The sequence below is a fragment of the Pararge aegeria genome, chromosome 24, assembly GCF_905163445.1.
Source record: "Pararge aegeria chromosome 24, ilParAegt1.1, whole genome shotgun sequence".
Taxonomy (NCBI): domain Eukaryota; kingdom Metazoa; phylum Arthropoda; class Insecta; order Lepidoptera; family Nymphalidae; genus Pararge; species Pararge aegeria.
This window is the reverse complement of record NC_053203.1, coordinates 12,221,268-12,245,073: the sequence shown is the minus strand read 5'-3', so window position 1 is coordinate 12,245,073 and position 23,806 is coordinate 12,221,268. Positions and strand designations below refer to the sequence as shown.

Here is a 23,806-nt window from a genome sequence, read left to right as displayed (position 1 = left end):
TCAGAAACAATTGGGTATCGTTCATTCAAGATCGAGTTGTAGTGTTTTTTAATTACTAAAATTTCTAACCTGCCCTGTAATATGCAATAAATTAATGTCACGGTAGGGTAGTAAGTGAACCCCGGTTTTTTCTTAATAGACCTAACGAATACAATGACTTTAATTTAATTAAACAATTTTGGAATCGGCCAGGGAAAATCTCCTTTTTTCTTTGGTAACATTGTCCCGCAGTATCCCAATTAAATGCCACCCTATATTTTATCTTTAATCAGAATTATTTCAATCTTCCGCATGCATACGTTATTTTACAAATCTAGAGAAATAAATAAAATTATGATCTTAACCTTGAAATTATAATATGCTTAGATAATGTATCTATAATAAAATATATTATACTGTTAACAACTTAAAATATCTTAGTGTAGTACTAAGTCTACTAGTTAAACTTTAAGTTTAGCTTAAGTTTATCCAGCCAATATCTCACTCAATTTTGAAAGATCTCTGCCCAGCTGTGGGACATAATCTATGATAGGTAGGTATTCTCAGTAGGTAAGTATAATGTATTCTTTTGCCTCGACTTGACATCGTAACAGATCGGTAATCGGTTTCTATGCTTATGAAGACGACTGGAGTTCCTGTAATAAAAATGTTTTAAAAACAATGGAGTCGCTTTTAAGATGTTATTCTAAAAGTTTTTAAATTTTTACGGATTAGGTTGTATGAATGTTTGTTAGAGCATTCCTGTCTTATGCCATTATGAAAAAACGATTCTTCTTCTATCGTAACACCTTCATTATTGGTATCGTATAGGTTAGGCATCATTTGTTTGTGTCTGAAAAAGGCTTAGTTGACGTTTCAAAAGTGCTTAAAAACTAGACCTACGTAAAATAAATAAACTTTTAATTTTATTATGCATAGTGATTATATTATATCTAAAAGATTATACACAAGCGGTGATAACCTAGTGGTTAGGGCTTTGGCCTCCCTTTCCGGGGGCCGAGTTCGATCCCCGGCAACGAATATATCTTTTCGTAGTTATGTGTGTTTTTAGTTTATGAAATAAAATATCACTAGCTTTAACGGTGAAGGAAAACATCGTGAGGAAACCTGCACGCGTGAGAGTTATCCATAACGTTCTCGAAAGCGTGTGAAGTCTACCAACCCGCAATTCGCCAACGAGGTAGATTACTGCTGTCGTTTTATTAGACTTCGCGGTTGTGATTATTATTCTTGGTCATGTCATGTGAGTAGTACCATCGATAGGCTATATCTATAAGTTCGATCGAGTAGAAACACGTCAAAGAATAATTTTTACGATCGCTTTAAAAATAGATCTTCCTGCAAATCACACACGCCAATTCTAATAACAATTTAACCGATTACCGAATTAACAAACAATACCGCCCCTCCACGACGGCTCTGTTCTAAAGGCGCGTCTCCACGCTCGAGCGCTGCACAACTAGAGGTATACCGGGCGCTGCGCACGCGCAGGCCACTCGCAAGATGTCCTTAGTAGAAGGTGCTTCGGACACGGAGCACAGGCCGGACGAGAGCCCTAAGAAGAAGACGGATAAGCCAAGAAATTCAGTGAGTTTTTACTTTTCAATTTATTAATTGAGGCATAATATTGTTTAGATTGGTAGATTGATAAGCTATGTCGCATAGATACCAATTATTAGGGGTATGGGTTTAATAGGCAGTTAGCCAACTAAATGGTAACGGGCTATTTAGTTAAGTTCGCCCTTCCATCCTAGACTTAACCATCTTACACTGCATCATCACTTATCATCAAGTGAGCTTGCTTTCAAGGGCTAACTTGTAGTAAAATAAAAGGGGGGGTCCCGTTTATTTTACTACAAGTTAGCTGGAGATTAGAAATAACTGTTTTAGCAAAATGTCAAACATTGCACGGCAACGTTACAGTCTCTTGTACACACAGACGTAAATTCTGCTCCCTTGTTATGGTGTCAAACTTTTTCATATAAATTTTTGACAACAGTGTATTTTTTATTAATATTTTAAGCCTAATAATGACATTGAAAATTAGGATACAATTTTAACGTATTATTGTATGGCCATTAAGTCAGCGCACGCGTACCCATAAAGCAGCTTTTTAGCGCTTTTTCTTGGCGCTTACATTAGAAATACTAGTATTTCAAGCTCACACCTAACTATGATTAAAATCAATATAAACTATACTATTACTTCAAGATTAACTTCTCTAACGGCGATAAAAACAGTCAGTTTAGGTGTTTCGAAGTTTAACGATTACAAACAGTCAAATAAATCCTTCGTCATTATAATATGAGGAAGGATTTATTTCATCTTTGAGATCTAAATAAGATAAAAATTAAACGACGAAATTATATTAGGGCGCGCCGAGGTGGGCAGTGGCGTGTAGGATTTTTGATGATGGTTGGCATAATTCAGGAAGATAGCATAAAATGGGAAAAACGTCTCCTATACGAGTCGTATTATAATCACAGGGTAGGCAGTTCTATTACGCATGTTTGAAGTGGACAGCAAGTTGGTTGACACCTTCCGTCGGTTTCTATGCGGCATTGTAATTAACTAATTTATATTATAATTGACGTAATCTAATTATGAATGTTTTTAATTATTTTTAAGTTAAGATTGGCATGCCTCTAAATGGGCTAAAACATTGTTCCGTATATTTTTTTTAACATCTATAACTTCACATGTTTTTTTTGCAATTAAATGATTATGATTATGATTATTATGATTATGATTATTGTACCGGAACGCGGAATCGCTTGATACTGCGCCCTAGTAGTAATAAGCCACAGTCAACCATATCTCAAGCAACAAATTGAGAAATCAACTTCCAAAATTCTCCTTCCCAGGACTTCCCACAGCGCCCAGGTCGGCAATACAAAACTGACGATGCCGAAATGTTTTCAATTCCGATTTAATTCATTCTAAAACAATTAAATAAGAACTAGGTACTCGTAAGATATACTTACAAGGCAGTTAAAACGAAAAAAACTAAACTCAATTTAAAAGTAATCCAATAAACTCCTTATACAATTAGAGTAATAAGTAAATTACCCCGCTTGCCCACTCGACCACCAAACATGGGTTTATGGGTTCGTGGGAACGCATCGATGTCAATTGATACCAATTTCAATCGGCGTCTTGTCCGCCCACGAAACGGCAGCCGCAAGGCAATTAAATAAATATACTACGACAATACACACATCGCTACCTAGCCCCAAAGTAAGCGTAGCTTGTGTTATGGGTACTAAGATTACTGATATACATATAATATACAAAAAATACCCAGACACTGAAAAACATTCATGTTCATCGCACAAACATTTTCCAGTTGTGGGAACTCATAGCGGCCGTCAAATTAAGTATTTGACATTGATATTGTTTCTACTGTTTGATTAGAATACTGTTTCCCTGGAATAAAAAGTATCCTATATTACTCTCCGTCCTTTCATTAAACTCTATACCAAATTATACACTCTTGATTGGTTCCTTAGTCTATACTTCTGTTCTTATAATATCATGAAGAGCTAAAGTTTGTGAGTTGGCGACACTGTAAGAGGTGATCTCTGGATCTACTGAACAGATTTTAAAAATTCTCTCACCAATAAGCAGAAGAGAACTTTGGTAGTCGAATTTGCAAATTAAGTCTGAGAAAAAACGGAAGAAAACTTTTCTCAAAAACGCTGCCTTAACGATGACAGTTCTATAGAAAAGGTGAATAGAATAAATAAAAATATAAAGTAAGGACAAACTAACCGACGCGGTTTCGCATTTATGTTAATAGTATCGATATATTTAGACTTGTTATTTCAATTTGGAGATACAGCATATATCAACCAATTGTTTTTTGTCCGCCACAAGTCAGCCCGTGACTTTAACACTAAATTAAATTGAATCCCACCCTTACCATTCAACGCAAAGAAATGGAATGCACTTCCGGTTTCTGCCATCATCACTTCCAAGTTCAAATCTAGAGATATACTCGTATACCATAGACGATATTAACATCTTAGTCATCAAGAATTACCGTCCGGTGTGCATGAAATTATAATTCAGTCTTCATGCATCTATTTTCCGTCGCTCTTGTACTTCTTTATTAACATTGTAAATTTAAGCCGTCGTCCAACATTAATTTACTCTACAAGTAAGCATTTTGCGATATTGCGGTAGTTAGTGAAAATGCAGTATCAGATGACGGGCTGACCCATTACCGGCCCACTACTGGGCACGGGTCTCCTCCCACAATGAGAAGGGGCTAAGGTACACCGCTGACAGTCCACCAGTGGCCTGTCTACTGGCCCAGTGCGGATTAGTGCACTCCACTCACCTTTTTGAATATTATGGAGGGCATGCAGGTTTCCTCACAATGTTTTCCTTCACCGTTGAAGCAAGTGATATTTTTATTATTTCACAACTTTGAAAAGTTAGAGGTGCGTTCTGGGATTATATCTACTGGGCTACCACCGCTTTAACTACCTGGCTGACCTATAAAGGGTGAAGATTCTAAAGTATTAATTTACATTCTGTTTGATCCTTGTTGTGCAGTAAAGTAAACAACAAAACAATACAGAGCCCTAAAAGTGTAATCGAGATTCCACATTTGTTTGAGTTTCATTACTTGGTTTATTAACGCTAACAGAAAAAGTTCCAGTATATAGCTACTAATTAGAACTAAGCAAGTACCAACAGGAGTGTTCAGACAATATTTTTTCTCAAACGGAAGCTAGGAGTCAAAACAATGGTACAATTAAAGTCGGGAAGGGATCGGGATGTGCGGCGACCCGCGACCATCCCGGCCGTTACTGTCTCGAATATATCAATTATCAACTATTGTTTTCTTATAGGACACGGATGATATTGATTGATTATACTTACAAACTGTATTAGGCTAGGCAATAGGCAGGATGCTACAGGCCGCGAATCTTAAAGATACGCGTGATTGAATCCCGCGGGCTCTGAAATTAGTGAGCTTCTAATTGTGATGAATTGAGTTTTGCAGGAATAGCGAAAACAAATATCCTGCCTTTTTTTAAATGAAAAGTGTATATATACATTACACTACTAGCCGACCCCGCGACTTCGTCCGCGTAAGAGTCAATCGAGAAGTTAGAATCATAATCATCGTGGCTAGCATCGTGTACCTACTATTATTTTGCGTGGTATATTGAGTTAGTAACTTGTCATTATTTAAGTTGATACATTTTTAATATTAGTAGGATGGTACGCATGCATTCGATCGTTATCCCATATGCCTCGCGACTTACAGTTATTTGTGAAGAGTTATGTTCTTTATCTCCGACAATATTTATCAGATCCTTATTAAAATAAGACCATACATGCTTGATAGTATACACTTTTAAATAATAAAGAATGATTAAAATCAGTTCAAATTTAACGGAGCTATGAAGTAAAATTAATAAAAAATTTCATCCCACTTCCCGGAGGAAACTTTTATATATGTTGACCCGAAATATCAACTACCACTACACCAAATTTTATTTTAATCCGCTTAGTAGTTTTCACGTGATGCCTGTATTGACACACAGACAGACAGGCAGACAGACAGACAGACGGTATAGATATCGACTCAGTATCGATTATAAAGCATCCCCCGATTAAAATTTTCAAAATATATTAAATGTACAGAAATTTTCCAGTTACAGTCTTATTATAAGTATAGATTGTATATGTTTTTAAATATTGTGTGCGTCGCCACATCAACATAAATATCTTAAAGAAGTATTGTAATTTATTCAGTTTTATTATTCAATCATATTCAATCAAAGCTGCCATAGCTTGGCTATTTAACTCAAAACAGACTACTAACTTAAAATTATGCTTTATTATAAAGATTACAATTTTATACTCAGATATCTTTAGCTAACTGCGCTGCGTTTGTTCATAAGATTGATAACTAGTGTGCAGGGATAGTTGCAATAACTGTCCCTAATAATAGTTTGACGGCCGAGTGGCGCAGTGGGCAGCGACCCTGCTTTCTGAGTCCAAGGCCGTGGGTTCGATTCCCACAACTGGAGAGTGTTTGTGTGATGAACATGAATGTTTTTCAGTGTCTGGGTGTTTATCTGTATATTATAAGTATTTATGTGTATTATATTCATAACAAAAATATTCATCAGCTGTCTCAGTACCCATAACACAAGCTACGCTTACTTTGGGGCTAGATGGCGATGTGTGTATCGTCGTAGTATATTTATTTATTTATTTATAACTTAGTGGGTAATGCTTCGTCTTCCCTTTTCAGAGTTATGTGCGTTTTAAATTTAACTAATTAAATATGACTTGCTTTAATGGATAGAACCTCGTGAAGAAACCTGAAATTCAATTTCAAATTCAAATTCAAAATTTCTTTATTCACGTAGGCCTATCACAGGCACTTATGAAGCTTTCATACATACATGTTTACATAATTGTAAGAGGATGGTGATAACTTCGTTCTCCAACTTAAACCTAAAGCTACGAGGGTTCCAAACGCGCCCTGGTCTAAGAAGAGCCCACAACAAACTTAGCCGGGTAATTTTTTTTTTATATCACCATCTCACAGTAAATTAACTTAGCTATGAAGCTAGAGCAATTCACACCCAAGCTTTTATATCGTTTAAGTAATCCTTAATATTATAATAAAATGAGTGTATGTATGAGTGTTCTCCATAATATTCTCAAGTGAAGTGTGAAGTCTACCAATCTGGGCGAGCGTGGTGGACTATGGCCTAAACCTTTTTAATTCTGAAAGGAGACCCGTGCTATTTAGTGGGCCGTTAATGGGTGATGATGATGATGCAGGGTTTATCGGTTTAAAGATATTTATTTTTCAAAGAAGAACATACCTTATTAATAGATATGTTAATTCTTATCAAAAATATTGCTCACACATATGATGACCGCCTGCAGATGTCGGAGCCATACATGTGGAAGGAGCAGATCCATACTCTGATGAAGGGTGCAGACAGCGAGTCCGATATCTCGGACTCTGAGCACTTCCTCACCAAGGGGGCCTTCCTCCTGACGCCCTCACACGGCCTCAGCATGGAAAAGGCCTCAACCATTTGCGAGAAAATGGAATTCAAGGGGTGCTTCTCTCTCACGAAAACTGCTACAGGAATTCTCTTCAAGTTTTCCAGTGTTGATGATTATCAGATGGTTTTCAAGAAGGGATTCCACAAGGTCACGGGTTCCAGGTTCTATAGAAAGGTAAGTCATGAGATTGACATATAAGCAGATCAAGACAGATCCGGGAAATTTTAAATTTAATCGATCAAGCATTTAATCATAAATCCCTACTTCTCTTACTTTTTATTTTTCTAGTTACGACCGATGCTTTAAATGAAGTTTGCTTGTCGAGTTAATCTTTAAACTAAAGAAATATCTTTTAATTACATGTTTTAAATATACAATTTGGAAATCGAAAGCTTCTTAAATTTTCCTATATTATTTCTTACTGGTATGTATGGTGCATATTTCCTGGATCTGGGTCTCAAAATGTCTCAAAGGTTTTCTCTGCTTGCTCTCTGCCCCTTCATCTATTCTATGCTTCTGCCTCTGTTTTTACTAGATAGTTATTCTATTTACACATTTTATATTTATATCTATTTATGGTATCTTTCAGGAACTTCCCAAAAATTTTATTTTTATATGTTTTTTCCACTATCGGCTTATATCTTACGAAACCATTATTATAATGTCATAACGTAGTACCTCCAAACGACGCATTAGAATCATAAATCACATTTTCTAAATTATAAAACTGGCTAACATAGGATAGTGGTTTTTGTTTTGTTACTAACATTGTTTAATATTCAATATTTATTTTAATAGTTATTTCGTGATTATTTTATTATTTTTGTAATTGTATATAATTTAATTTATGTTCCTTTTAATGTCACAGTATTGTTTTTCTTTAAAATGGTAATTTTAATGTATATGGGCTACGTCTGCAATAAAAACTTATTATTATTATTAAATCTTGTAAAAGGCCGACAAGCACCGGTGGTGTGAACTTCATATATAAAGAGCTATCTTCCTTCCTTTCTGTCTTCGTTATTTTTCCCAATTAAACGCTAAATGTTTAATCAGACGTGTTTTCTGTCTTTTCTAGATCGCCATCCCCTGCCGACCCCAGAAGACGTTCACAGTATATGTGTACGACATTCCTGATGATATCCCGGAGGAAGATGTCCGCCATGCCCTCTTCAAATTCACCTCTATCGTGGAAGTGGTGCGCCTCAACTTTGCCGGATCGCCGCGTGAAGGGAACACTGGTAAACATCATAAAATCACTTTTTTGAAAAATCTATAGGAACTAAAGTTGTTTTATTTTTTCCTTACTATCCTTCCTAGTCGTAAATTAGCTAGGAATTTAAATCAAATAACTCTAATTGTTACAGTTTAGATTTATTATGATACATTTATGATAGAAGTCTCTGTTAAATTTGTTCTTTAGAAGGAGCTGGATTCCGAAAACTCGTATCTTCTTCTAGACATTATTGAACGCTATAAAGAAACATGTAGTGTTCTGCTGTTAATCCGTATCCATCATCCACTTATTTTCACATCCATATCATCTTGCATTCCATTCATTTCTTCTTAATTAGGTTCGAGGTTAACGATGAACCGCGTTGTGTACTAACGTAAACATAATTAGGTTTTAAAAATTTCTGGACAATGTGAAAAACTATCTGGGTTTATATTGGCAAGCATTATTTATGTTCCAGGCACCTCAACCCCAAAGCCTATAGAAAAGACGCCACCTCGTGCCATCGCCAACATAGATGGAGAGCTTGTCAGCAGTATGGTGCCCAAAGAAGCTTCCAGCATCATACGTATCACCCTAGCCAATATCGAGGAGGCGAACATCTTGCTGCAGAACGGTTTGGACTTCTATGGAGCTACCTACTTCCCTACAGAGCTAGCCACGCCAGCACAAGCTGCCAAGTTGATCAAACCTAGCAGGTAATGTCAGTTCATTCACAAGGAAAGACCTTAAGAATGCTGGAAATGGCCGGATGAGAATGATAACCTGTACCCAGCGACACTTTTAAATACATCATCGTCATCAGACTTATTGGATGGCGATGTATGTATAACGAAAACTAATATTGAAGAGGCATTTTAGTACTGCTATAGACTGCAGTCCATCCAAGAATCTGAAAAACTGCGGTTCTACACCAAAATTAATTGGATACAAACAATCAGAAGATCTTGCTATTAAACATTTACATAACTAATAAGTTTAGAGTCACATCATAGGCATCCTATTAAAAACCTTAAAGCCCGTTTTCTAAGTGATTTTTACTAAGCAACTCATATAACCTAACTTGACTATAATTATTGCCACAGTTGCATTTTTCGTATGAATTTAAGGTTATTAAAAAGAAAACTAAGTTTATATTTTTTTCATCTGTCAATTGTCAATTTGCGAGTTACCGAAACACTACGTACCGCCGAATCGGTATCATAACTTTAGATGGCGCCTAACCTTGTTAGTCCTTATCTAAGATTTCGTGAAACGTTTCTTTCCCCTACACATCAGCCAAATCAATAGCATCCGATTTAAACATTTCAGAGATTTAGTGAAAACGGGAATTAATGTTTAAGCAATAGCAATCAAGCATCAGTACAATTGCACAAACTCTCATCACTTTTTAGTTAACGAAATACTAAGAATCAAACTAGATGGTATGCACAGTATTTTTATTACCAAAAGCAATTTACTTCCCACAGTAGGCATCTTAATATCACTTTAAGTAGTCTTGCACCCTAACAAAACAAACTAATTTCCTTGTTCACAGACCATATTCTTCCAGGGTGACAGGGGGTACGGTGTCGGCCAGGGTCAGAGATCTGCTGCCAGTGTTCGACCAGCAAGGCTTTGCCAAGTTCGCTCCGCCTGCGTCTAGACTGGTTAAGCCCCCAAGGAAGTAAATTACGACTGTATTTCCAATTATGCCCAGTACCACCTGCCGTATGTCGACCAAATCTGTATAAGTAAAAGCGATCAGTAGGCCAAAGTCTTGTTAAATTTGAAAAGAATAACACTTACGTATTCGCCAAAAGTGTTTTTATTCTAGCTAACCGCACATCTACCAAAACACCGTATTTCAAATTCTACGCCTCGCTGGTTTGGCTTCTTACCCAGTCTTTTCTGGAAATAGCCGTATCACCAAGGCTGTAGGTCAGGGGGAACTTTTGGGGGTTAAATCGACTCTTTCATTGAACTTGAATTCGACAATTGGATGTGACCAAAATGCATATTTTTCGTTACTTATTATTTCGTGTTCAAAGCTAGATACCCCCAAAATGGCTTCCTCGATTTGACCTTGAGTAGTAATACAGCGTTTTTATGGGCTTCAAAAGACCATGCCCCTTTTCAGGTTAAGCGTGCTTTCGTCATATATCAAATTGACACATCAGTTAAAGTAGCAGAAAACTAATAATCCTACACCTAGCACAAAAGCTTAAGCTAATAATCGCATTTTCTCAGTTCAAGCATAGTTCGTAGCTCAGTAGCTAGTACCTAAAATCCTAAATATTAGTAGATACCAGTAAATGAATGCATACGTGCATAAGATGTGCTAGTAGTTCCAGAAATTCTTTCGGAAATTTTCCTTAAAAATGGGCATAATACGAAATTTCTTTTTATTTTACATATGATGATTGTGTGTTTTTGAGTGCGATCCTAGAGTAAGTTTTCAAGTAAAAGTATTAAAATAGCGGTCTTATTCTTGCAATACGTTATTCACATTCGTGCACAGTTTAGAAGGTGGCACCTGTCACGGGCATGTTGCGCAAGACAATCACAATCGTAATTATTTTGCCAAATTCGAGTTGTCATATAATGAATTAAAGAATTCTTGCACGCATATCTAGGGTTCAGAATGCCTTTCCGCGGTCTGTGTCACCTCAATCCTTCAACCATTGAAATAAAAAGGCATCTTTCAGTAAAGCGTGTCCGATCTTCTCAACATTTACACTTTATATCAACTGAGATAGCGGTACTTGTTAATTGAAAACTTGCACTAAGGGCAATTCTCGCTACAACATTGAGATGGGTACTAGGAATGAAATGTATTTCGTAACGTCAATTTTGATACCTCTTCATTCACTGTCCTCTATTTTAACGCACTGCCAATGAATGACAATTTTCCGCATTTGAAGAGCCAACCACGAGCGTCATTGGAACTAATATTATGTATTTTTAGTAATTCAAATTTTAGTTCCTGGGACACTCGTATTACAGCTTCTCAACTCACAGCGCCAAAACGGCGTCAACAGTTGTACACACAAACAAAGTGACAGCAACCTATCTTGGGGGCTATCAGCAGTCCAATTTTAATATTTTTGATGCTCCTTTTTTACGGATTAAACATCTCTATTCTAGGGATGTCTTGGTATATTATGTAAATATCTTGGTATATAATGTATAATGTACCGTAATTTTGAAACAATATTGCTTTTAGCCATGGAAGTAAGACTTGTGGTAATAATAGAGGACAGTGTCTTCATTCAAAAATTGCAACTTTGGCAGCACGAATTATGGTAACGAGTTTGTTACTTCAGTTTCATACAGAATCAATACCATTCAGTTTCATTATTTTCGTTCATTCAATAGTATAACATTTTCGCGTTTTCAAGACTGTAACGTTAAAGTGAAATGGCTCTAAATCGATGTCATAGCTGTACATTTTAACAGCTTCAAGTGGAACTTTTCAAAACTATTACTTTTACTCTGACGTTATAGTGTTTTGATTCTCTGAAACTAGGATTGCAAGAATGGAACTCCTGTACTAAAAAGGTTTATACAATCAAATCAGTCCGTCGCTTGATTTGTCGCAACCTTAGATACGAGTATTTAAGATAGAGTACGTCTTAGCAAGGTCAGCACCGTCTCAACAGTTCGAAATTGCAAGTTTCGTATAGTTACAAAAATACACACACCTATGTTCTTGTGTTATTTTACGCCTTTAGTTGCGTGGAAGAAATCGCTTTGTGTCACCTTCAAATTGTTCCCTCTATGTAACTTGCTCTATGTATTCTTGATTTCTGTTAATTTTTTGTTTTCATTCATTCATTGATACACACATTAATTCAGTGTTTCTCAATAAAGGAATTTACTAAAATGCCGTAGGTTATTGTGGTGCAATGTGCAGTGTCATAGTATGAGAATATTCGAATTAAAAGTTTGCTTCCGTGTAGGTATATGTATACCTACTTATAATATATAAATAGAATAGAAGAGAATATAAAATTTATATAATCTAAGTATATAAAGTTATCTATAGAACATCCGCTTGCGATTTTCTTAATAGACAACTATTTATACGCGGATTCTATGGTTTGTATAAAACATCCTCCTGTAATATCCCCATATTATCCTTTTAGGATACAGGACCTAGGTATCCGTCCGTGTCTATTTTTAACTCTATAATGAAATCATAACATTAACTTAAAAGAACTTTCGTTCTCATTCTATCAAACTAATTTTATTTGGTAATATAATTATTAATTATTAGTTAAACATACCAACCAACCTACTTATTTAGTAGAAATAAATTCTATATTAATTTATTTTTAATTATATTTTGAGTTTGCGTGCCATAAATTAGAATTAATATTGATCTTAAGAAATGTACTTATTTATCTGATAAGTTTCAATCCGTTTTTAACCTATTTTATGACTTAACATTATATTGTATAGTTTTGTACCGATTTGCATTTAAGTATTAAATACTAAAATCTGTGCTATAACTATTTCATTAATATTATTTTTTTGTAAAGCTATAATAATAAATTTATTTTATTTATGTTATTTTGCCTTTATGTTCACTGGAACCTGTAAGAAATAGTTTTCCCTTTTCTCATCCGTCACCAACAAAAATTTAAGTAATCTTGAAGCATTACAATAATTGTCGGGCGATAGAGAGAGCTATGTTAGGAGTATCTCTACGTGATCAAATCAGAAATGAGGAGATCCGTAGAAGAACTAGAGTTACCAACATAGCTCAGCGAGTCGCGAAGCTGAAATGGCAATGGGCGGGGCACATAGCTCGAAGAACCGATGGACGTTGGGGTCTTAAGGTACTGGAATGGCGACCCAGCACCGGTAAACGCAGTGTAGGTCGGCCCCCAACGAGGTGGACAGATGACATCAGCCGCCGAGTACAAAATACCTATGTCCAGCTGTGGACGTCGATTGGTTGAGGTGATGATGATAATAATTGTCAGGGTTTCAGAATGTTCAGCCACTTTAGTAATTACTAAGTAAGCAAGTTAAGTAGAAGTGTTGGGGTAATTAAAGGGGTCCTGTACCTATTTATATTAAAGGATCCAACGTCGTTACGTTCTGAATCTATTCTAAAATATCGATACCTCGCATAACATCCGTTCAACGTAGGTCGAAGTACTACATCAGTCAAGTCAACAAACAGAGCTACTTATTCACTACCGCACTTCTGTATAAAGTTCCAAATTCTCTTGCGGGTGTACACCGCTCGCGGCGTTATTTCTCAAAATGCGACACGGGTCATATATCTGCTATGACAGAGGAAGGGCTATTGAAACATATAGTTAGTACCTAAGTCATATTGGTAAGCTCCGAGTAAAAAGGTATGAAGGCAATAAAAGAAAACATCGAAATTATATTGATAATAACATATGTATATTCATTAATTTCATATTTTAAACTACGATATCACAGACAGTAAATAATGTACGCTTTCAGCGGGTACAGTTTTCAATGGAATTTCTTAAGTACTACCTACCTACTTAACTATTATAATATCTACCTACTTAAAATTAAAGCTCAGAGTCACTCTGCGGGTAAGGCGCGGAATATGATTCGTTGCTGAATCTGAAAAATCAGTGGCTTGACCAGTTGCAAAGGCGAAGTGGCAATCAGCACGGCACATTGCTCGGAGAACAGACGGGTTCCAGGATAATAAAATGGCAACATAACTTTACATAGACTCCCAACGAAGGTGGATAGACGACATCACGACTATAAAAATAGGCAGGAGACAAACATTATATCCCCCGAGTGCCAAAGCACGGCAGCAGGGAGTAGGAGAAGTTTACCCCAGTTTATTATAAGACTTATATTATTTTCCTCTTGTGCGCCAATGCTCGGATAGTTAATACATCTGTGGGAGAAGATAACATTTTATCCTCTGCTCGGGAAGATAAATGTCTGTTGCGCGCTAGCCGTGCAGGAATAGACACATGCGGAAATAGGCCTGATGTGGGAATTCCTATAAGAGACCTACAAGTTTGCCCAGCTGTGAATGTCGATCGAGACTACAACGGCATCAATGCAATTTAGGCTATACTTATTTTATTACTTTTGAACTTATCTTCGATTTCTTGCAAACTTTTCCCTTTAGTTTCGGGCAAAATGAAATAAAGGATACCCGTGCCAATGAGCGCTACAATACCGTACAACAGGAAGGTGAACACCTCGCCCAGATCCGACATCATGCCAGGAGCGGTTTTGACGACGATGAAAAAAGCTACAAATGTAGTCGCAGAACTAATCCCTGATCCCAGACCTCTAACTCTTGTAGGAAAGACCTCTCCACACATCATCCAGGGCAAAGGGACAAGTCCTATTGAAATGGCACAAATGTAAAGCATCAGGAAAGATAGCGGAATCCAGGATAAATTAGTAGGTTGCCCATCAGTCCAGTACAAGAACATTGATAGTCCAACCATCGACAATGCAGTGAAAATTCCACTTAACATACACAGAGGTCGTCTCCCATACTTTTTGCATGTAACACAAGCAACAACTGACATGACCGTTCTTAAGGAATCAATAACAAACATAGCTGTATAGTGATCTATACCTTCGCCGACCGATTTTTGAATAATTTCTATAGAATAAAACGCTATAGCATTGACACCAGAAAACTGACATGTAATGAAGAAAACTATCATTATAAATAATGGCTTTATAAGCTCAGGGGATTGCAAACTACGAATCTTCTCCCTTAAAGTCTGTATTGGTTCGTTATCCGTAGCTTTACGCTTGTCTATAATAGCTTTCAATTCTATCTTGGCTTCTTCGTCGTAACCCCTCAGCCAAGTAAAAGCTTTGACGCCATCTTCGATCTGGCCTTTGGAGATCAACCAGGTTGGACTTTCGGGGATCAGACTTAATAGAATAACTGATAAAATTGGGAAGATGCAACTGATTATAGCAGTCCATTGCCAGTGCACCCATGTGCCAATCAGATGTGCGACTAAGATGCCCACAGCGATGGCCAATGATATCGCAGCGAGGAAAATGCCTCTGAGCTGCGGGCTGGTGGTCTCGCTTATAAAAACTGGGCCTAGAGGTCCGATTAAGCCAACGCAGAGGCCCGTGAAGAACCTGCCGAGGAGGATGAGGGCGAGGTTGTTGGCGCACGCGATGAGGATCCAGCCGAGAAGGAACGGAGCGCAGACCATGTAGTGCGCGTTGCGTCTGCCGAACTTCTCCATGAGCCAGCCTCCGATGAGGCAGCCGGGGGCCATTGGCAGGGCTGCCATTGCCGCTGTAACGAGGAAATACTTTTTTTAAATTCAATGTCACTTTTTGAAAGGTTCAATAAGTATGACATTTGTTAGTCTATAACTTGGGAAAAAAACTCAGGATTGTGTGTGATTGATGAATCCTAATTTAATATTATAAAATTTAATATTATATATGTGTGTTTCGTTTCTTTGTTCATTCCTTCCCGCCCTAACTAAGCAACCAATAAACTGGATTCTTGGCATAGAGTTTGATGAAAGGACGGAGAGTAACGTAGGTTACTTTTTATCCCAGGAAAATTAAAGATTCCTACGGGATTTGTAAAATAAGTGGACGAAGAATGCGGGCAACGGCTAGTTTATGAAAAAGATATTATGACAGCTTCTGCGCGCAACTTCGTCCGTATTTGCTTTCCTGAGTTACTCATAGCTCCTAGTCTTAAAAATGGCAGCTAACTCTGTGCGTGTAAGTTGTTAAGCCGTTAATAAGTAACCAACAAACAAAGCTAACCAATAATATTATAATTTTAGTAAGGAAAGAAGTATTTATTCAAAAACTGACGAAACGGTTAACACATATCATATCGTAACATAAAAAGTCACCTACTACCATTTATTAGTTTCGATGTCGAAACTAACAGTGCATTGCCAGAGGTGGCTCTGTAATATGATCGGCCGAGAAATAACCAAAGGTCATTCGTTGACATATAATTGCATGTCTGCCTTTTTGTTGTTACGCAGCCGAACAAGGAAGCCTTATGAAAAAAAATGTAAAAAAATTTCTTCCGCTGATGTAAGTTATTTGCTATTCATTTTATATCTTGTAGATTTATAGGAAATTCGAACTCGGGACCTCCTACTCAAATTCACAGCGTTCACCGCTGGGCAGGGAGGTCGTAAAATTAATTATCTCTACAAGTATTTTTTTAATTTCACTTAACGCTTGACTACAATGTCAGAGGCAACAATGTCAACAATGCCGGTCAACCTGTTAAAAGTATGGCAGATTTTATAACCCATACTCTTAATGGGTTCTTAAGTGACAACGTTTCAAAATTTAAAATTTTTGTTTCCTAAATTGCCCCTGCCGGCGATCGTACCCGGGATATCTCAATTATAAAACCACAACAGCGCTTACCACTGCGCCAGGAAGGTGTTTTGTCACACTTCAACTGACAACATCTCTCAAATACCAGAATGTGAAAAAAACTGCATAGCACAACTGGGTAACAATTCCAAAGTTGTGCCATGTTTTATTAAGAGTACAAATGTGTGTTTTCAATGACTTAAGTTATAAATATTTGTATCTCTTTAATTTACGACAGTTTAAAAAAAGAGATGATCAAGAAAGTTCGTAAGAGGTGATAGGGTAGTGGTATAGACTTTGGCTTCTCTTTTGGAGCGATCTAGTTCGATCCCTTTGTAACTTCTTGAGTTAGGCGCCATCCAACCACCCAGCCAGGCAAGTAAGGAAACCCATATGCCTGAGAGTTTTCAAAACGTTCTCAAAGGTGTGTGAAGTCTACCAATCCGCACTTGGCTAACGTGGTATACTACGGCCTAAACTTTTCTAAATCATGGGAGTTCGTAGTCAAGCGTAAACTTTCATCAGCATCGTCCGCAGTCTATTAACGTGACACTAACTCATAAGAGAGACGGTATGCGAGCAAAGACCCAATATGCTATTTCGGTGGGCTGTAATAAATCTTTGAGTGATAACAAATACCTGAATACAGATTGTCTGAATATGAAGTGTCGGCCTATTACAAATATTTGTTAAAAGTGTCAGATTTTTTAAGAGTAACTATTGGCAAAGTAGAAACCATGAAAATCATCTTTTTATCTCACATTTGTAATCAGCAAAAAAATAATGGAAACTTTCAACAAGTACTTTATAGTTTTATAGCAAAAAAAAAATTATAAAGACCAAATTAATTTTACGTAAGCTTAAAGTTATTTGTCCATAGAGCCTTGAATGGTAGGTACTTAGGTACTTATAACTGGGTACCATAATACCGAGAATTTGCTTATTTATCCGTGAATTGCAAGATTAGTTGCAATCTAGGAAGATCGTATCGGTCATGCCTTTAGAAGATAATTGATTGGGCCGCGAATATCGAAGTTAAGTAGAAAAAGTGTTAGGTTAGGTTAAATAGGCGAATAAAAATGTCAAAAGTGGGGTTATTTAAAGATAGGTGCTTTTGTAATCTTTATTTTTAATCAAAAAATCTTTATTTTTCTTTTTAGTGGCAGACCTAGTCCGGAGAATGCTACTTTTTAGGCGAGGTTCTATAACCACCGTTCCCACTGCATTCATAATGTGACATAAAAAAAAATAACAACCCGTGAAATGCTTAACTCGTAAGGGCTGTAAATTGAGTATGAGATTATATTACCCACTGAAATCTTGGAGATGTCTCTTGAATAGTTCAAAGTTTGTATTAAACGTAAGCTTATAGAAAGACCTATTAAAGTATAAAGGTCTAAGTAATCGATAAAAAAGGCTTGGGTGTGAATTATTGATCTAACCAGTTTGCTTAAATATTTTCAAATGACAATGTGCGGTGGTTATAACATAAAGAACACCCAGCTAAGTGATTTAGACCAGGGTGCGGTTGAAATCCTCGTAGCTTTAGTTTTCAGTTTACGAATATGGTTATCGCCATCATCTCACTACCGTGTACTTCTCATGTAATGCTCGCATCAAAAGTGCCACCCATGGGCCTACTTGAAAAAAGATATTATTGACTTTGACTTTGACTTATTACCTTGTAATTTGTACGTAGTTGTAGAATTTTTTGAAGTATTAACAATATGCTTATTTCTGCCGTTTAAAATGAAGTGTTCCTTGCATGCCCTGCGACGTGTTGCTCTGTTAATAAGCGTTGATATTCCACTTACCATCACTGGGGTTATCTGACTGGCCTGTCAATTATTATTACTATGGAAAATAGAACGAACCGCCGGCTACCGTTTATGTAAATCAATTTGCCAACTGCGTGACGTTATACCTACCTTTTACTGAATTAAATGCAGAGATAACACCGTAGTGCGTAGTAAGTTACTATAAATGATTATGTATGTAATACTACAACTCTGGTGAATGCAATAAAATTCATTGTTTACTACTTGCCTAACAAAGTCACTCTATAGTTATTAAATTAAATTATTTACGGCAATTGTTTTTTATCAAGTGATTTATTAACAACGAATAAATGAATAACATAAACTAAGTTCAATTAACGTGTACCTATATACCTAATTTTTATTTGCACGTTTCGTGTTAAAGCATGTCGATTTCAGTTAAAGGTAATTATTATTTTACTACGTTATTAGTTCTTTATCATATCTAGAACTAGTGAACCGCCCCGGCTTCGCACGGGTGTCAAAGTAAGTGTGCATATAATATGAATTGGTTTTCCGAGAATTTGAATACTGTATGGGACAATTTTGATCCACAAGAAATGCTAAAAGTGTCTAATCTGTTCGATTGGATAAGGAAATAATACTATATAGTTTAAAAAGTTTTGTAAAAAAAATTATATAGATAAAGATGGTAACTGTGGTTTATCATAACATAAACATAAACAATTGCGGACTTTTTTTTGGCACTTTCTAAGGTCTACAATACTGTAGTACATTGTTTTGATCTATCTCCTAAGGTTCAGCCAGCGTTCGTAATGAGCTTAACTCAGACTCTTATTAATCGCTAAGGTTTATTTAAACCTTGATGCGAAAACGACGGGGTGTTATAAGTTTGACGTGTCTATGTGTGCCTGTGGCATCATTTTTCCCGAAAAGACTAACTGTTTGAAATGTGAATTTATCTGGAGTGCTATATGCTATGTTTGATGAAAATCGGTCCAAGATGACCACTGCAGCAATATGGAGAATGACATATTTTTTCAAACCTCCCGCAATATGTGTATCAAATAATAAATAATAAATATACTACGACAATACACACATCGCCATCTAGCCCCAAAGTAAGGAGTAGCTTGTGTTATGGGTACTAAGATGACTGATGAATATTTTTATGAATAATATACATAAATACTTAGAATATACATATAAACACCCAGATACTGAAAAACATTCAAGCTCATCACACAAACATTTTCCAGTTGTGGGAATCAAACCCACGGCCTTGGACTCAGAAAGCAGGGTCGCTTCAAACTGCGCCAATCGCCCATCGAACATCGTCGGCGAATTAAATTTTTTGTTCACAACACAATATTGATATCAAATGAAAGAACTTGACTTGTAGAATAATGTGCACTAAAAAAAACTTTCAATAAGTTGGGTGATTTTATCATAATAGTGATATTATAGATAAAGCTACGAGGTTTCGAAACGCACCTCATTTTAGAAAAAGCCTACTAAAAAGTCAAAAGCGTTCTATTTTTTATGATAGTTACCTAAGTTTGTTTATATTGTACCGTTTGTTAATGTTGGAATCTCCAATAAATACTGACAATTGACTGTGACGAGTATCAGGGTTGCAGAATGCCTTTAGACGTCTGTGCCTAAATTCGTTGTTTTAAAATGAAAACTTGAGTCATGGAATTATTTCCATGATATAGTTATCTGTGATTATGAATCTGTAACGAGGTCGCCGGTAGAGTATGGATGTTATATCACAGAACAAACAATAATATTTCGAAAATGTAGAATACCCACTTATTGTAATCTTAATTGTCATGATTTCCACTTCAAGTGTGCGTTTATGTTTGCTAAACAAGATATGATGTCAACCGTAGGCACTACGCAACGTACATATTTTATTTCTCTACAAGTTAGCACGACACTGCATGTGTGGTGCTGATCGGATTTTTTTTTTACTTAGTTTGCAAATCTGACAGTCAACTGCTTACTCTAATATAAACTATAGCACTTTTTGGCATGTGTATACAATTGTGCCTTCTCGATGCGAACATAGCATGCAAATCCGCTGGGTACATAGGGTTGCTGGAAACAGCTAAAAAAAAAGTTTTAGATGGTAAAGGGCTAGTCGGACTAACCTGTAGGGGTATGACAGTTTTATTAAACCCACACCCCTGCGATTTCAACGCTCCACCGTACCGAAACGCTTTATCGCTTGGCGGCAGGTCTTTGTCGGTATGGTTGTAACGAGCCGAAGCCTCACTTAACCTCACCGAGACCTACCACTTATAAGAAAACAGTTTCCCTGACCGATCTTGGTCAAACTCGAGAGATTGTCAAAAACGCAGGATATTTGCACAATAAGTGTGCGCTAGCACAGGTGCACTATTCCCTCGATCGTATAATAAAACTTTATGGTGACGGCAGATCAGAATAGAGTACCTTTTCCCGCGGGTGTCGTACGAGGCGAGTGGGGAACATAACGTTTAGCGGGCAGCAGCGTCCTACGTGCTACACTACCCAGCATTGTGATTATTGGCAAACCCTCCCATCAGGAGAGGCGTTTAGTCCAGCAGTGAACTGTTATAGACAGTGGATGATGATGATAACTCACCGATCCAGGAAGCAGTGCTGTCGTCACAAGGAATGGTGCTGTCTGAGGCCTTCAGCTGTGGCAGCAGCACCGCGGAGTAGCCCGAAGTGAGGCCCCCCGTGAACGTCATCAAGATGGCAGCCATGGACGCCAAGGTCTGGAAAACAAAAATCAAAAATGGTTTATATAAAGATTGGTTTGTCTTCTCATGCCCGTGTCAATACGTAGTCACGTATTGACACGGGCATGAGAAGAATCCCTTAAATACAGATAAAAATGAATTCTTCAAGTTTGAAGAAGATATGCGGTGTCGACATGACGTGGAAAAGATCAAGAAGAAAAATCCTTAACTTCCTAGTAGTGAATGCAAAAGTTCGTGTCTTCCTTTTACGCGGCAATTTTCGCATTTAAAACATTAGCAGGGTATTAGTAATATCATCACGTTACCACCTTTATCAAAACCCGTATAGTGATGGTGATTGGTAGACTTTAAACGGCTTTCAGAACATTATGCAGAACTCTCAGGGATGCAGGTTTTTCATCTTACTTTCCTTCACCGTTAAAGCATGTGCTATTTAATTACTTAAAACGCACATAACTATGAAAAGTAAAGAGGTTGTCCAGGTATCGTTCTCGGTCCCCACGAATGTGTGGACGAAGTCGTAACCGCAACACTGCTTCATAGTGATATAGTAAACGTCATAGTATAGATATGCGGGCAAAACCGAAGACAGTTCTAGTTAAAACTTAAATGGTGATTTTATAGGACTATCAAACGTTTTGGAAAAGTTCCATAAAAAGGTAGATTAACTTAGCACTGCCAGTCAGGTTTGCTTACTTGAGAGCAAACTGTAGGAAAGTGGAAATTAGTACGTAGAATATAAAAATAAATAAAATTGTAAATTTTTAAGACTTCTGAAAGTTAAAAAGCTTTATTTTTTTGTTCATAAAACAAAGCTTTGATTACTTGCTAAGTTTGGTGGATAGTAACTAAAGACTGGCATGAATTTTACAGGGTAGATGGACAGGTAAACTCTTTTTTATTATATACAAGGTCAGACACCAGAATGTGAAGTGAAATGATTATAAGTCAGGGTGCCGGGACATGCTGGTGTTATTTATGCGTGACTGGACAACATATTTTTAAAACTCCTTTATTGCAACAAAGACAAAAAATACAAAGAAATTCCAATCGCATTATTACTTGCTGCACAGTTCATTCAAGATAGAGTTCATGTTAAACCTTTTTGATCGTTCAAGTGGCCATATGATAAACGCACAAAACGTATTTGCATTATAAATAATTAAAAATTTTCTTAATCACTCGAAAATAAGTTATATATAGTAGAACTTTTCAAACCAAAGAAGCGTCACGTTTGTCCAGAAAGTCTTCTTTGACACAATAAAGTTGATGTTTGAAGGCTGGAAAATTATTAACAATGCCACAACACAATTTGGAAATTACCATTAGAAATGAATAATTTTACAAAGAAGAATAATATAAGAGTAAAGCAGAATCTCGAATCGTGGTTGAACGTTAACCTAAATACAATGTTGATGACATGATTTTAGATTTTTCGCATGATAGTTGTCAGCGCTGGAAAAATCCAAAAATATTTATATATTTATATAAATAAAAAAAAATAATTAAATATATAAATAAACGTCTTTTTCTTACATCTTTCCAAAGATTTTAACCATAATAGAAATAACATATAATGTATATGTGGCGAAATATGTTCAAACAAAAATACTTAGGTACTAGGAATGTAGTTTAGAGATCGATCCCCGAAGGACAATTAACCTGAAAACCATAATGGTTATTATTTTCTCGTTTTTAAATTGTTTTTAAAAGAATCGGGACCAATTCTTTGTACTCGAATGAACGAGTTTCTCAAATGTACGAAATATTTTCGTTGCCTCTGAGTCTCTATTCCGAAAATGCAAGACAAATGTCACAAATATCATATGTCTAAAAAATTGTTTATTTTAAAAACCCACCTGTTTCCATATCGGCGAAAATCTCGCAACAGTCTTCGAGTCTGTCAAAAGAGTTTCCTCTTTCTGATTCAGATCGCTTAAACTCAGCCCTGAGGTCGAGTTCTTAATATTCTGTATGTAATTAGACTTCTCATTTTCTCGCTGCCTGATAGCACTATCTGCGTATTTCATCGTCATTTCCTTGTTTATTACCACGTCTATTTGCTTCTGCATATTATCTTCTATGTCATCAGCTTTTTCTTCTTTGTCATCAGCTTTAGCTTCTGTAGCGTCTTCGGCGTCCGGAGGAGCCTCCTTTTCGTCGACTGTTACCTCTTCTGCGTTGTCGTTCCTATCCTCCCCCATGCTTATCTGTAAAGAAGATACATTTTGTTTTAGTCACTTCCATTTTTACTACCGTCAGCAGAAGTATGTGGGTGTGTGTTTCTAGGTGTATGTTAAAACGTTGGTGTGTTTAAGTAATACACACAGACATAATAGGGGCAGCTTCAATATGCTTGTGTCACTGGAGATACCCCTAATGTAAATGTTCAAATTACCGTTTATACATTTGAACCGGATCATCAGAGTGATGTAAATAACGATATTACCTAGCTCCTCACTTCTATTGCAATAATAAACTAAGAAATTAACGCATTATAGACGTGGCCTAATGTAACAGCTACTGGGCTTCTAAGATATATTTCGGGGGCGGCTTTGCTTAGCAGTGGTATCACACTTAGATAGGAAATTTCACGAAGTTGTTTTAACCTTTACCTATTATACCTATTAAATCTAAACAATTTAGTTAAG

At 36.6% G+C, this 23,806-nt stretch overlaps 2 protein-coding genes across 3 annotated transcripts in view; one reads left to right on the top strand and one right to left on the bottom strand.

The window, feature by feature from the left end:
• The first annotated feature begins 1,474 nt into the window (after positions 1-1,474).
• LOC120634629 lies at positions 1,475-12,505 on the top strand. The gene is made up of 5 exons (XM_039905361.1): positions 1,475-1,580; positions 6,912-7,224; positions 8,129-8,291; positions 8,745-8,982; positions 9,822-12,505. Exons 1-5 carry the CDS (start codon positions 1,504-1,506, stop codon positions 9,952-9,954), a joined length of 924 nt encoding a protein of 307 aa, XP_039761295.1. The 5' UTR covers positions 1,475-1,503; the 3' UTR covers positions 9,955-12,505.
• A 1,203-nt stretch (positions 12,506-13,708) lies between these two features.
• Positions 13,709-23,806, bottom strand: part of LOC120634563 (facilitated trehalose transporter Tret1-2 homolog) — a 28,959-nt gene continuing 18,861 nt past the window's right edge. The window contains exons 2-4 of one of the 2 annotated variants that reach the window (XM_039905261.1): positions 23,015-23,365; positions 21,035-21,170; positions 13,709-15,560 (exon numbers count right to left, since the gene is read on the bottom strand). In XM_039905261.1, coding sequence (XP_039761195.1) covers positions 14,344-15,560; positions 21,035-21,170; positions 23,015-23,359 — 1,698 coding nt within the window. In that variant the 5' untranslated portion in view covers positions 23,360-23,365 and the 3' untranslated portion in view covers positions 13,709-14,343. Of the gene's footprint in view, positions 15,561-21,034; positions 21,171-23,014; positions 23,368-23,806 lie in introns of both variants that reach the window. The other variant, XM_039905260.1, reaches the window with a different exon arrangement.